The 14,676-nt window shown below is 36.4% G+C and overlaps 1 protein-coding gene across 1 annotated transcript in view; it reads left to right on the forward strand.

Moving 5' to 3' along the window:
- Positions 1–126: 126 nt before the first annotated feature.
- LOC109036028 (transcriptional regulator ATRX homolog) overlaps positions 127–14,676 on the forward strand; it is a 28,648-nt gene continuing 14,098 nt past the window's right edge. The window contains exons 1-10 of the mRNA XM_072303806.1: positions 127–467; positions 2,621–2,737; positions 4,639–5,298; positions 7,086–7,161; positions 8,505–8,618; positions 9,214–9,351; positions 10,052–10,168; positions 10,608–10,765; positions 13,208–13,365; positions 14,052–14,189. Coding sequence (XP_072159907.1) covers positions 2,658–2,737; positions 4,639–5,298; positions 7,086–7,161; positions 8,505–8,618; positions 9,214–9,351; positions 10,052–10,168; positions 10,608–10,765; positions 13,208–13,365; positions 14,052–14,189 — 1,639 coding nt within the window. The 5' untranslated portion in view covers positions 127–467; positions 2,621–2,657. The remainder of the gene's footprint in view (positions 468–2,620; positions 2,738–4,638; positions 5,299–7,085; positions 7,162–8,504; positions 8,619–9,213; positions 9,352–10,051; positions 10,169–10,607; positions 10,766–13,207; positions 13,366–14,051; positions 14,190–14,676) is intronic.

A 14,676-nucleotide genomic window follows, 5' to 3' on the forward strand; every position in this document is an offset into this window, starting at 1 on the left:
TCACGCCAAAGAGCGCACTGTGCGGTCAATGACATTTGTGCATGCCGGGTTGCATACCCACCTAAAGCATATAGTTTTGCCGGAGTACATAAAAATGGACACTCTGTAGCCGAAAGCTGCCATATTTCATTTCAAGTTTTTGTGTACATCTACGCGCTTTCCCGCAGCGGTCTTTATTTATATTTTACCAAAGAAACCCGAAGTGTGACTATCCAGTTGCTTCAGAAAGCGGAGTCGAAAATTAGTTACTCAAGTACAATTTGCAGTCTTACACAAGTGTTTGTAGGAGTTGTTCTACTCAATTATTCACCTATCCTTTTGGCCTTTCAAGATCCCTGCAGACTCTTTTCTGGCGGATTTGATAATGAGCTTCGAAAAAGTAAACAACAATCTGTTTCTTGTCTCCCACTTTCGTTTATTCTTAACACGGAACAACTATTGTTGCTGATGCCCATGGATATTTAAAGGTAAACACCTCAGGTTTTTCCTTCCCTCTCTGCGTTTGCTCCAACGCATCCTCAATACAGGTTCTGTTGCTTATCATTGTTCTGAGATGTAGATGATAAAGTCGGTGATTATTTTATTCAGCCATGAGTATACCTGTCTCATGTCCAGCTGGCTTTCCATTAACTGGAAGCACTACCTTCATGTCTATGAATTAAGTTCAAACTTAGGAGGAGGTACATACCTCCGTATCCTCGTATCTTTTCATGTCTGCATTCAACTGTGTTTTACTTTGTTAGTCTTCTTTTTGGACTTATCACATTTCACTAGTTATTCAATAGTTGAAGTTACCATTTTACTTGCCTTTCTGTACACTGCGGCGTATCAAAGCCATGAATACAAATTTGCACAGCAGAGGCTCAGCTGCGTTTGACTAGCTGCATTTCTTGTTGGAAAGAACAATGAAATCAGTTTCAAATACTAACATCACAGGATTCCAAAATGATGTTTGAATATTAGCAGCTACAAGTATCACAACTCTCTTGACAAGTATTTGTTTAAACGATCGCTCTCTTTTATAGAACACTCAGCACGAAGTCTCAAGTTTCCACCGTACTAAGCTACACTGTCAAAATCTACCCTGTGCATTCGCATTACTTATCTCTGAATCAAAACTTCCCTGCAAAATGCCATCTTTGTTTTCTCATATCTCATTATTCATGTCTGTGAAGAGTTCACGTTTCTCTGATGTACAATTCTGTAATGGCCCCTGCTATAACCACAAGCGGAGATTGTACGCTGGATTCTCCAATCTATTCATGTAGAGACCCTTTTTGGATTTGAATTTAAGTGTTGCTCCTTCTTTTCCAAAACTGTCCAACTTGTGCACTCATTGAGCAGCTGAGGGACAAGGTGCATCGCTAAACTCTCTGTGAGCTTGGTGGAGAGTTGTCAAGCGGAGAGCTCGGAGGATTATCCGACGATTTCCCGCCACTCACTCTTCAGTCGCATCAAAATTTATAGAATTCCTCTTTGTTTATTAACCTTTTATTTTAAAAAGTTACGTTGATGAAATTCTCCATATCGACGGTGAAAGTCGGCAATCACATAACTCGGTTTGCGACGTCGCAGACTTCCTGTCATACTTTATTTTTTAAATGGAAAACTACTCAACTGCAATTCTTTAAAACCGTCCTGATTTTTCTTCTCAATGCAAAGAAAATTCTGCAAAAACTTCAAGAAATAATATCAATTTGTTTTCCTTTAAAAAAATGACGTAGAGGCGGAGATTTTCAGACACCGCAAACGAGTTATGTGATTGCCGACTTTCACCGTCGATATTTCTTCATACCTATTGAAACCTTGATGAAAATAAACGAACAGGAGGAACAGAACCTGATGATACTGCCTGAGAAAAAAGGTGCCAAGTGAGAAAGAAGCAAAGTTAACCTCACCTCTATGTTTCTCTCTTAACTACTCTTCAGCTCTGAAGATACAAGAAAATATATCCAGGCACAAACGAGGCACTGGATGCGAAAAGGCCACTTCTCTGTTGCAGTTTTTCAGAGACTCCTCTAATATTTCATTCATTGCAAGGAAAGTGAATGCATCCATTTCACTAAAAATTTTACTGAAAATGCCTCATGATTCTAAAATTATTTATGGAAAGAATTCTGGAAAAATTACCCATTAAATTCTTCAAGGGATTTATTAGCAACAGAGATTCTAAAAAAAAAACCCCAATCGAGAAGTGCCCTTTTCGCATCCAGTGCCTCGAATGGAAGAGAGTGCAACCTGGAAAGTGAATACAAGCAGTATTCACTTACAAGCAGTATTTACTTACAAGTAGTATTCGCTTACAAGCAGTATTCACTTACAAGCAACATTATTTTGAAGATTAAGACTGCCTAGGTTTTCAATATTGAATATTCTTACCTTTTTCCGAATTTGATTTTTTCATATTGTGTTTAAAGAACATCCAGGAGGCAGAGAAGTGCTGTACAAGTTTTCATGAAAAAAAGAGTCTTGAAGAGAGAGAGAGAGTCTGCCAACAGTGTTCCTTAGGTACAGTAATTCAAATGAATATTGGCAGGTGTGTGCTTTTATTTCTAGTGGCCTTATTTGTTGGAATATCTTTCTCCTGTAATTCACTAAATTTTTTTCTGTATTTTGCCAGGATTTACTTTCACAAAGTGTAGACAAGAAGCTCCATTATGCCGAGAGCCAAAGTTGTCTCAGAAAGCGATTCTGAGGGTGAAAAACCTACACGAACAACCAGAAGAACAAGACAAAAGTGAGTTCCTCATCTCTGCTTCAATTCACATCGACCCTGGGACCATCAAATTTTGCTGCAAATTCGCACTTCAATAGTGAAACTCCCAAACCATGTATCTCGGTTTGTGACACCGCAGACTTCCTGTCACGCTTTATTTTTCAAATGAAAAGCTACGCAGCATCAATTCTTAAAAAGTCCTGTGACTCTTCCTCGCTGTGTGAAGCAAATTCTGAAAAAACTTCAAGGAATAATGTTGATTTGCTCTCCTTTAAAAAACTAAGATCGGAGCAGAGATTTTTAAACACCGCAAACAAGATACTCTGCTTGGGAGTTTCACTGTTGACTTACTTTCAGCATTGATTTCTATTTGGTAGCAATTAGTCTGGAATTTCTATTTCACAAGATTAGTGCTTATTTCCTTGCAATAATTTCCTTTTTAATCATTCAAGTAAAGAAGGAGTGTTCATAAAAAGCTATGAAAAATTATTTATTCAATCATTTCTGCCCTAAAATAATTATCTCTCTCCTGTTCTCTGTTTGAAATTTAAATAGTTACCTAATTTACTTGTTGGAGCTAATAAGGTGGTGACATGGTGCAGGGTCCACACCATTTTGCAGGGGGGAAGAAAGCCAAAAAGCTCCACAAATTTGTTCAAGAGAGTCATCAATTCTTGAGCTCTAATGAGTACCAGTACCAGACTGAGGGAGAGAGTGTTCAGTTCAGGCAGCTTGCGTTGGAATATTAAGTTGAAGTCTTGCCAAGAGTCTATGAAGAGAGATCTATAATGTTTTGGGTCTTTTTAGACCTCATCAGTAGATCACACTCACCTATGAACCCAACTTAAGTAGCATCTCGCTAATCCATCCCCAAATCCAAGACGGCATCGAAACGTTGTGAATATGCCGCGAGATATGACACAAAAGTGTAGTCCTCTCGCCATCTACTGTCACTGCTGAACAACTCTCATAACAAAACAAAGAAAAGCTCAGCAGAACTCCAAAGTTTTTGACTGTAATCGAAAACAATTTCGGAACTTTTTGGCTTTGTTTTCCCTGCGAAATGGTGTTGACCCAGCACCACTTCACAACCTTGTTATATATAGTTCGAGCCATTTCTTAGCTTGTTAAAGCTTATGTAAGCCACTAATTTTCTTCATACTGCGAAAGTACTAAGTAACTTGTTGAAAAAATGCACTTATCAATGGAAGAATTTTCATCGAATATTAGACCATGTCTCATGCTCAACCTGAGGAAATAAAACCACTCACACACTTAAGTACCTTCACTTAAATATTATTCTTGTCTATACTCAGAAATTAGTTCCATTTTCAAGGAAAGGAATTATGATAGTAGTAACATCAATTGTATCAGTACAATTGGACTGCATTTAGCAGAAAGGAACCAAGCCACATCAGCTATTGCCAAATTTAACCGAGCAGTTTAATTTTTTATAAGAGAAAGCTCCTGCAAATTTCTTTGAAAATTTTAAGGAATTTGCTTTGCACTATGCAGAAAATCCACTGAAATTTGCACTGAAAGCCGCACAATCGTTTTTATGTCAAAAATAAATCGCCCAATTGAATTTGGCAATAACTGATGTGACTTGGTTCCTTTCTGCTAAATGCGGTCCAATTATTGAACGCATCCCAAGGTTTTCTTTTTCTCACCCAGGTTTTTCTCTCAGTCACTGATTTTTTTTTTTTCAATTTTTTTTCTACTCTCTGAGGAATTTTTAAGATTTCTCACCTTGTTTTGCGAAATGTATTTTTTGATAGTTTCCCAATGTAATAGCTAACCCTCTCATCAGTTCAACGAACCTGAGTCTTCAGCTTACTCTGCTTAAAAATCTATACATCATACCCGCTGTATTTTTTGTAGTAAAATTGATCATTGCTAATATGTATTTCTCTGAATTCCAGTAGGAAAAGTTCGGCAAGTGATGGAGAGAAAGCTACTAGTGGATCAAACATCAACGATACCGACACCTCTGTGGCCAAAAACAAGAAGAAAGCTAAGGAAAAGCTAAAACAAGATGAACCAGAATCTGGAAAACTCAGTAGCCTAGATAACAATTCCACTCCGCCCAAGAAGAAAAAGTCAGCCAAGAATGAAGAGGCTGAAGACGGAGCATCCAGCGATTCAGAAAGCGATATCGTAGAAGCCAAGAAGGAAAAGAAAACTGCCAAGAAAAAGTCTGGCAAATCCAAGATAGCTTCAAGCGAATCCAACGACTCAGAAAGTGATGTTTCAGAGGTTAAAAATAAGAAGGGAAAATCGAAGAAAAGTAAAAAATCAGCAGATGATGAAGAGGCTAGCGATGACAATGATGTCAAGGTTGTCGAAAACGGAAAGAAAAAAGCTAACAAAAGAGGGAAGAAGACATCCTCGGATGATGATGATGTGATAGATCCGGACGAGTCTGGTGGTTCGGAGAGCGACGTCGCTCCGAAGAAAGGCAAGAAAAACGTCAAAAAGAGACCAAAGCGGAAACTTATCTCGGATTCAGAATCAGAAGTTTCTGAAGGCTCTGCTAGTCCTATCGTCATATCTGATTCAGAAAGCAGCCCAGAAAAACCCAAGTACGTCATTGAAATATTTTCTAATTGTCATCCATAAGGAAAAGAATTTTAGTGCAGATAAACTGACCATTAAGTAATCGGCAGTATTAATTTTAAGGGGGGGGAGGGGGAGGGCACCTTGGACAGTTTAGAATATTAGCAGCATTCCAGAGTAACACGAGAATATGTGAAATGATCATGAGTTATCATGGTTTGAAGTTTGCTACTAAAAGCGTTATTCTGCAGGAAAAACAATTAAATTCTTCATCATACTAATATAACACTGTAATCTCAGGCTGCAATAAAGTAAAAAAAAATCAGTAAGTTTCAAAATAATTACAGACAAATTTTTAACTGGGAAAAAGCAAAAATATGAGTCTTAGTTCTTTAGTAACACCGAATTGATGACTCATTTTTTCGCTTTTTGGGGGGGGGGGGGGGCTGAAAATGATACCTTTTGTAATTATTTCGAAATGTCAAATTTTTTTGTTTTTTTTTGTGTATATTTTTGTTTTTTTTTATGTATATTTTTGTATTTTATTGCAGCCTTCTCCCAAAGTGAGTCGTTTATGAATTTTTGCTAATTAAGTTGTTTTTCATGATACTGTTGTTTCAGGTTCCAAATTAGGAGATCGTGATGTCCTTTTAGGCCAATTTATTAGTGCAGTTAGGAATGTAACTCCTTGAAAATTCCTATTTTTGACAATAGGGAGGGTTTTTGTGGACTTTTTTAATGGTTATTTTAAAGACTTATTGATTAAATGCTTCTTGTGTAAAATATAACTTTTTGGGGTATTACGGTCCCTCTGCCTGTGGACAGTCACCACTTCTCTTCATCTCTTAAAGTGAATCAAGCGTCTACTCACTCTCATAATTATAATGGAACTTTCCTGCGTCATTGTACAACATGTGCACGGCCCGTTGTATTACAACTCCCTGTTACCTGCAAATATTCCCTCTTTCCTTAATAATTAATTAATTTCTTCTAAACTTTCCTTTCCCCTTTTCTTTTTGTCAGCCACATTCTATCACTTTTTATTTACTTAAAAGTTGCCTAACTTTGCTGTTAAGAGGGGAAAACCAGCATGTTTTTAATGTCCTTATTGGTTGTCCTTTCTTGTGACCAATTATTTTAATGTGAATTAGTACTTATTACACATATTTGGTACAGCAGAAGTCGATATGTAGAAAACTTTTTGTAAACTTGGAGCAAAAGGCACACTGGCACAATTGTTTTACAGCAGGACGTGTATTCCGCATTGACATCTTAAGTGACATCCTCAGCCGCCAATGAAGGTCTCACAAGATTTGTCAGTATTGTAACTTTGTTCTTTTGTTCAGTGTTGTCAAATTTTCTGAAAAAAATTAACCCAAGAAACTTTCCTAGCAGAAAAAGTGGGAAAAGTTTTTAGGCATGCCCGAAGGTGAAGCCCATGTCTTTTTGGCTGTTCAGTCCAAAAATTACATCAGTTTTCTCCAGTATTTATTAATCTCTAGGAATGGCATTTTCCCAAGAAAATTCCTTTTCTCTGAGAAAATTTTAATTTCCTGGAAAATCCTGACCTAATCAGCTGAAATTGATTGCATTATCTCCTGGGATTAGCGTTGAAAATTCATTGAGAGCGGTGCAATCTTTTCTTCATCACAGAAAAAAAAATGGTTGAGCATCTGTGTTCATCTTAGAAGATGCCATTGCCCAGAAGGTTTTAGAATTTATTTCAGTGTACGAGTAAGTAAGTAGCTTTATAAAATGTTTCATTTTTTGTTCATGAAAATTTTATTTACATTTTTTCATTGTGTCTGTTCAGGAGGAAAAGGAAACGTGTTCGGGCAGTAGCAACCTCTGATTCTCAGTCGGATGGTTCGGGATCTGATTCAAAATCTGTAAGAACTCTTCAAATATTTTTTTTTTTTTCATTGTTGTATGTGCTCAGAAGTGATTCCCTCAGTTTTTAATGTTAGTGGAAGGAAGAAAAAAGAAAAGAAAAAAATACTGAACTCACCCAGACTCTTTTTTTTGAAGGCAATGGGAGTGAGTTCTAAAGAAGAGGGGTTTTTTTAATAACAGTACTAAAATTTAATGTAACTTTTAAAACTAATATCTGGCCAGGAACTGGAAGAGAATTCCAGAAAATTAACAAATATACTAAATTGAGCTAAAAATTTTCAGTGAATGGAAAATGTCGTAGTGGACGTTTTTCAGTTCCTAAAAAGAGCGATGCAACCATAAACATGAATTTTTTTGGTTTTTCAATAGCTCAGTAATGATGATATCAAACCTTGGAGGTGACATTTTTCCAAACAAATGGAACTTATCCTATGCTTGCATAAAGAAAATAAAATTTTTGAATAAGATATGCGTCATCGTAAAAATCTCTGCAATAAAATAGAATTTTCATTTATTTCTGAGTGGAGCATTTTTAAAAACAAACCATTCAATTTTGGTCAGGTTGGACATCTTTCAACGCTTTTTGTTTCCAAATTTTTGTCAAGCGCCTTGTTCACTGTCATTATGTAATAGGTAAATTTTAGGTTTTCCAGCACAAAAGTTCATTTTTCCTGAGACAGTAACAAGCTCAATCTGGTTCTGGTATCTTTGAAAATAATGTGTCATTTTTTTTTCCACCTCAGTTCTATCTCTTAAAACTCAAGTTATTTACCGAGAAGTTGTTTTAAAAACCTCTCACCGTTAGCACCTGCCTCTATTTATAGTTAAATACTCTGTTTTCACTCATTCCTTGGTCCTTTTTTCCCCCTGATGGATGTATGTAAACGTAAACTATTCTTTTGGAGAATTTTGAAGAGTTCAAAAATATGATATCTTAGAGATTCAAAATAGCCGTGGGCTTAAATCTACCAAATCGACTTAGGATTAATACTGTCTATTTGCAAACTAACGATTCTACAGGACAAAGATAAAACCTCGCAATTTTTGTATTTATTAGGTTAGGTTTGCAATTTTTTTTTTCAATTAACAGCGTCATCACAGCTCTTCTATGTCGAATTGGAAAAACTTAAAACATCAGCTTGCGTATATTATACTGTGGAATGTGGCAAACTTGCTAACTCATTTTTGCCAAAATTTGCATTTACTTGGTGCCATTCCTCAGCCATTAGAATGTGCAATCAAATTTCAAATTTTGAAAAAATACTGCAACCATTCTTAGTAAAAGAAAAAATGATTCTACTTAGTAATTTTAATGTCTTTATATTTATTCTTTTTACAGCCGAAGAAAGGTAGAAAGAACATTAAAAAATTGAAGAAGCTCTCTGAAACAACAAAAGCTGTTAACCAAGCGGAAGCTGAAAGAATAAAGAGAATTTCTGAACGTCAAAAGATCGTAAGTACCAATCTTTTTTGCAGCCTACACGCATTCCCTGACAAGCCTTATGCTGAATTTCAAATCCGAATTCTCTGAGAAGTTGATCATTTTGAGGGGAAGTTTATTTCAGAGGTGCAAAACTTGTATGACTGAACGACAAATCTGATCGCTGTCAGGCGCCATAGAAATGCAAAGGCCACTGAAAAAGAATTTTTGAAATGTTGAGGCATCTGAAAAGAGAAAAAATGTAGAGGCAGTGCTCTTTTGTGAATGAAACCATGAAAAGTGTTTTCTCTCCGAAGGAAACTGCTGGAACTTTGAACTGTGCGTTTCATGCCAAGAAAATAGTGAAGCACACAGTCTTAGGTAGGCAGCAATGTGAAGGATGCCTCACAAAATGTAAGGCAAAACACCTTCCACACTCCTGGTTTATTTCTTCTCTTAGAAACGAAAGACTGTTTCATTATGGAAGGTGAAAAATATAAAAATCAATTCTCCTAAGACGGAATTTTTCTTGTCTCAAGACGGTGCAATTTTTGAAACTGAACTCACTGATCAAAGCAGAGTCTTCACTACTGTCACGCTCTCTAAAATTTTTTTTGTTTTCCAACAGTACAATTCCGTCTTCAATGCGAGCTGTTTTGGGGAAAAGAAGACTCTAGATAGTTTGGTGCTAGATTTCGATCCAAAATCAAAGAAAGCGCTAGTTGCTGTCGAAGATGCATTAGTGAAGAAACTGAAGCCCCATCAGGTAACAAGAATTCTTTTGGTTTCCTGTCTTCATTTCTCTCTCTTCTCCCCCCCCCCCCTTTTTTTTCCAAGAACTGGGTAACTGAAGTAGTGTTTGCTCAAAAATTTGCCAACTCTGTTCCTGAAAACTGTAAGACAGATGATAATCATACCAAGCTATTTTCCAGCAAAAGATGGGCAATTTTAAGTATCATTATCGTAAAAAGTCACATGAGCTCCAAAATACTACTTATGATTTATTTGGGGACAAATTAGAATATGAGTTTTTAATTTCATTGAAGTCTCATGCGGAGCGCAAAGAAGGAATCTTCTATTGACATAATTTATTTTCAACCTCCAAAAGGCTTTTTCCAGATGTGCAAAATTTTACTCCAGTTAAATCCTGTAGGTTTCCCCTCCTGAAAATGTTTAATACGAAACCCAAGAAGTGCTCGATATACCAGTGCCTCACATAGATTGTATTGTGTACCATATGATTTACAAATTCTTGCAAAGAGATTGAATTTAAATCTGCCTCACTCTAAATGTCTCCTTCTTTTACTCTCGAGGCTTTATGACCCAGTCTGCAATATGAAATGCTACTTTGTTGTCAATAACTCCGAACAAAGCAAAATTCTCTTAATTTTTAAGGCATTAACTTTTTGTGGCTTCACAAAATTTTTTCTTGAAAATTTGCTAATGAATCAATTTCTATTTTTCAGGGCAAAGGAATAAAATTTATGTGGGACTCATGTTTCGAATCGTTAGATGTGGCGAAGAAACAAGAAGGATCTGGTTGTATTTTAGCGCATTGTATGGGTCTCGGAAAAACTTTACAGGTAACTTCTTAAATTCATAACTGTAAGTAGTGTTAAGTGCAGCGGAATTGATCAGCTCATTATCAGTTGCTTGTACTTCCAAGAATATTTTATATTCTAGGACAGGGAGCCTCTTGACTAGCCGATTGCAAAAAAGAAAAGTCTGCAGGAAGGGGTTTTTCAAATGAGAATTCTGCTTCATTTAAGAGTAAAAATCACTGGATATCTGTTAAATTGCAGACAATTTTCCAAAACAAGCTCACAAGATATTTTGTTTTTTGATGTTTTGAAAATTTCAAAGAGAAAGCAAACAGTTTGAAAATCCTCCTAATTCTTTGCTTTATTCATGTCTAATAATGTAGTTACGCTCTGCTTTGTAAAAATGACTTTTCTCCTGTCTCAGCACTTCTTTAACATTCATTTTAACACCAATTAAAATCACCCAACATTTTTTTTCCAGGTCATAGCTCTTACTTACACATTATTGACGCAAGCTTCAGAACACGTAAAAAGTGTATTGGTTCTGTGTCCCCTCTCAACAGTTCTAAACTGGTATAGTGAATTCGAAAAATGGTTGGAAGGTGTGGATCAATCCATCGAGGTTTACCATCTCACTGAGTAAGTGGTTTTTTGGTTTTTTTTTTGGATGCGCTGGTTGCCCTATCTGTTACGGTCAATATTAGGGGGCCGGCCAATGCTGTCACTGACCGGCCAATGATAGCATCGGTCGAAATCGAGGGCCAATTATGTCATTGGCCAAAAAGCCCGGTCACTGTTAACATTTTCACCGCGAGGTGAACAATGGCCGGCCGATGATGAGAGTGGCCAATGATTGACAGCCATTGTTCGTTCACATTATAAAACACTGTAAAACTGAAAACATACCACATGAGAGGAAACAAATGAGTTAACCCATTCCCTTAATATGACGAGCCTGACTCGTCATGGCCGCGCCGGGACAAACGTGAAATGACGAGTCCCACTCGTCATGCAACTTGGCTACGCGTATTGCCGTGTTTTGATGTTTTCACGATAGATAGCGCCACGTAAATCGACAGATGTTGTAACTAGAAGCAGTATGACCAACCTGTATTGGTTTTGTACGGTAATTTCCCCGAATATAGGGAATTTTGTTAGTTTGAAAATGTGGAAGATTGGAATAACCTCGAAACTTGCTCTCTGTTTATTCTTTATTTTCTTGTTATCAATGAATCACAACAACGAGATGTAAGCTTATTTTCGCTCTTTTTTCTTATTTTGGTGCTAATTGGTGCTTAGATCTTATTTGAGCATATGTTTCAAGAGTTTTTGTGCTGCTGGTTTGCATGTTTTCTTGCCTGGTTGCAATAAATAAGATTTTTCTCCTAAATTTAACATTTTTTTTTTTTTTTTCTCAGGAAATTCCCCTGACATAAGCTGACTTACTGCAGAAAAAGTGCAACATCCAGGCAAATTTATTCATATAAACATCCTTCTAGTTATAACTAACAAGAATTAGGCCAAAAACTTGCTCCTAATTATCAGGAAAAGCAGAAAACTAAGAAGAAACCAAATACAGCTTTTTACAGCAAAATTAAATAGTAGCTCTGTGCGCGGACATGCAAAATTAATTGTTAAGGGAATGGGTTAATGTGTAATTACTACAGCTCTTTGATTTATTTTTTAGAAGGTTTTTTTTTTATTTATTTTACATTTCTTTCGACTTTAAAATTGGAGCATTTTTTTTTCGTTTTTGTGAAACGAAATATGAAGTTAAAAAATATGAAAAACTCTCGCGCGCGTGCCACATTTTCACTTGAAATGACTTATAATACGGAAAAACACACAAGTAGGCAGTAAAACATAGATTTAAAAACTCAGAACACAGTCATAGATTAAAAACACACACGAGTACAAGCACTAAAACAAATATTTAAAACAGGATTAAAACTTTCGAGTAAAACACTATATTAAAATAACACATATAAACTACTTTAAAAAAATCGCGGATTAATTACAGGCCGTGTCCGTCGCGTGATCGTCTCAGAGAAGGAGAAAGCACCCTGAATTTAGCATCCGAAATTGTAAACACCCCACTCACTCCGGCAAGCGGGGATAACAGTAACACTCTTATCAAGATTGAGATTTGAGACATATCATCACCCGGCATTGCAGGATACACAGTGAGGCGGTTGCCGCTTGGTCACTCAACTCTCTCACGTTCAATTGATAAATGATAACAGATCCAACATTGGCCGTCACCCCTCGGCCAAACAGTACATTGGCCGGCCAATGACATCAGCGGCCGGTCAATATGTGACGGTTTTATTGTTGAGAAAACATTTCCCAAAATCGCTGGCCATTGACGTCATTGGCCGGCCAATGACATCTTCGGCCGAAACGCCTGGCCACGGTCAACATTGGCCGGCCAATGACATACACTTCCCCATTCCGTAACATTGACCGTAACATATCCATAAACTGAGCAATTATACCAGCACTATGTCAGACCTTCAAGTCTGCATGCTAAACGACGCCCTCCTTAGGTGAATCTTCAGTTTTCGGGTAGTGCATATCGGGTACGGTTGATATGTTTAAAGTTTTAATCATTTTGGTGGATTATTTTGGGAAAATCGATAATGTCAGTCAGTAGATAAATCATCAAAAAGTGTTCATGCCAAAAATCATCTTCCACAGTCTTAAAACTATTAAGTTATGATTTTCATAGATCCACGTAAATATTTTACTCTTACATTCATTCATACTTACTTTATGAGCAATTGTTAGGTATTATTGTCTTTGTTTTTTGTTCTTTTTAAATTGTAATTGAATCCAGACCCATATTTTAGTCAAGTAGAAACTGTGTCATTTAGGTATGTTTTGGGGCCCTTGTGGCCCCGTATATCTTTGTGTAAGAGAATTAAATAAATAAATAATGGTATCCTCAGAAATAAAAACAAAGTCAGATGTACTGTTTCCAATTAACCAATGTATATCGTATAGCGTTGAAAATTTGAAGTATGAGCACTTTGCACCGAGAGGACAATGCACATTTTAATCGTGGTTTCCCCCTTTTTTCAGCATTAAAACAAATCCTCTCCGAGCGGATATCTGTATGCAATGGCACAAGAATGGTGGCGTAATGATACTTAGTTACAACAATTTCCGAATTCTGACGGGCTCTCCTAGAGGCGGCAAAAAAATGAAAGAGAAGCTTCTCACCAGTATTCTTGATCCAGGTACTCTATAATTATTTTTTTCTCTTTTGTCAGAAAAATTACATCTTTTGAAGCGACATTATCGCACATCTTTCATGACACCTTTTGACATTGAGATCAGTCCAAAAGCCAAACTTATGCAGCTAATAATGATAAAAGTATTTCAGTTTGGAAAGCTCAAACATTTTGCTTACCCGTTAAATATTTTTTCAAACCCGAGCTCTACACGACACTACCAGAGGAAAACTTATGCATTTATGAAATGCACATTTGTGAGATTTGTTGAAAAAACTGGAAAATGAGAAAGTCTCCCTGCAGGCTGATTATTGAAATCGATGGAAAAAAGGGCAAAGGTAAAATTCAGTGATCCTATTGGTAAAAACGGGTGGTTGATATAGACAAGGAGCAAAAATGATGGATTAATAGGGTTCCTGGAGGGTTTGCATCAGCTAATCTATTGCTGTCTCCTTTGTCCGCCACTCGTTTTCACCAATAAAATCGCAACTCTAAAGGTGTTCATGATTTTTGGGTTAAATGATCTTCCAGGCTAAATTTAAGGTTCTTCTCTAGTAGAGTACCCAATTTATTTATGACCTTATGCCGGCAAAATCAAAATCGCTTTGAAAAAACTGATAAAGGGTGATAATTATGCCAATTTTGTCTGAACGGTTCAACTTTATTTTTATAATGACATGTTTCCCTTGTAGGTCCGGATCTAATTGTCTGTGATGAAGGGCACTTGTTGAAGAATGAACAATCGGCAATTTCCAAAGCTGTCTCCAAAATGAGAACGATGCGAAGGATTGTGCTGACAGGGACTCCTTTGCAAAACAATCTTCAAGAATGTAAGTTGCAACATCTTCTTAATTTTAACTTTTCAGCTAAATAATTAATTCCTCAACCAATTTTAACTTCAAAATTAAATCATCACAAAAAATGCTTACGTATCAAAATTTTATACGAAATATGTTCAAAGCCAGAAAGAAATTTCTAAAATCAGTGCATACCTGAGAATAAAGCGGCAATAATTGGACGTATTTGTGCTGAAAGGAACCATGTGCATGAAGTTTGTGTGCAACATGATTCCCTCTAGGATAAATACATCAAATTAGCATCACAATCTATTGACTAAACTTCCTACTCAGGAAAAAACCAGAATTAAAGTTGATTGAAAACAAAATTATACATTTGGAAAAAAAAGTTGAGTTTTTTAAAATAAATCAATTATATTCCATTTTATTTAGATTGAAATGGATAAAGCATCATGAATATTTCCATTCGCATATTTGGGTAAAAGAGAAATCAATATTCTTTCTGAATATTTGATTTTTC

This window comes from Bemisia tabaci, chromosome 8 (genome assembly GCF_918797505.1).
Source record: "Bemisia tabaci chromosome 8, PGI_BMITA_v3".
NCBI classification, from domain to species: Eukaryota; Metazoa; Arthropoda; class Insecta; order Hemiptera; family Aleyrodidae; genus Bemisia; species Bemisia tabaci.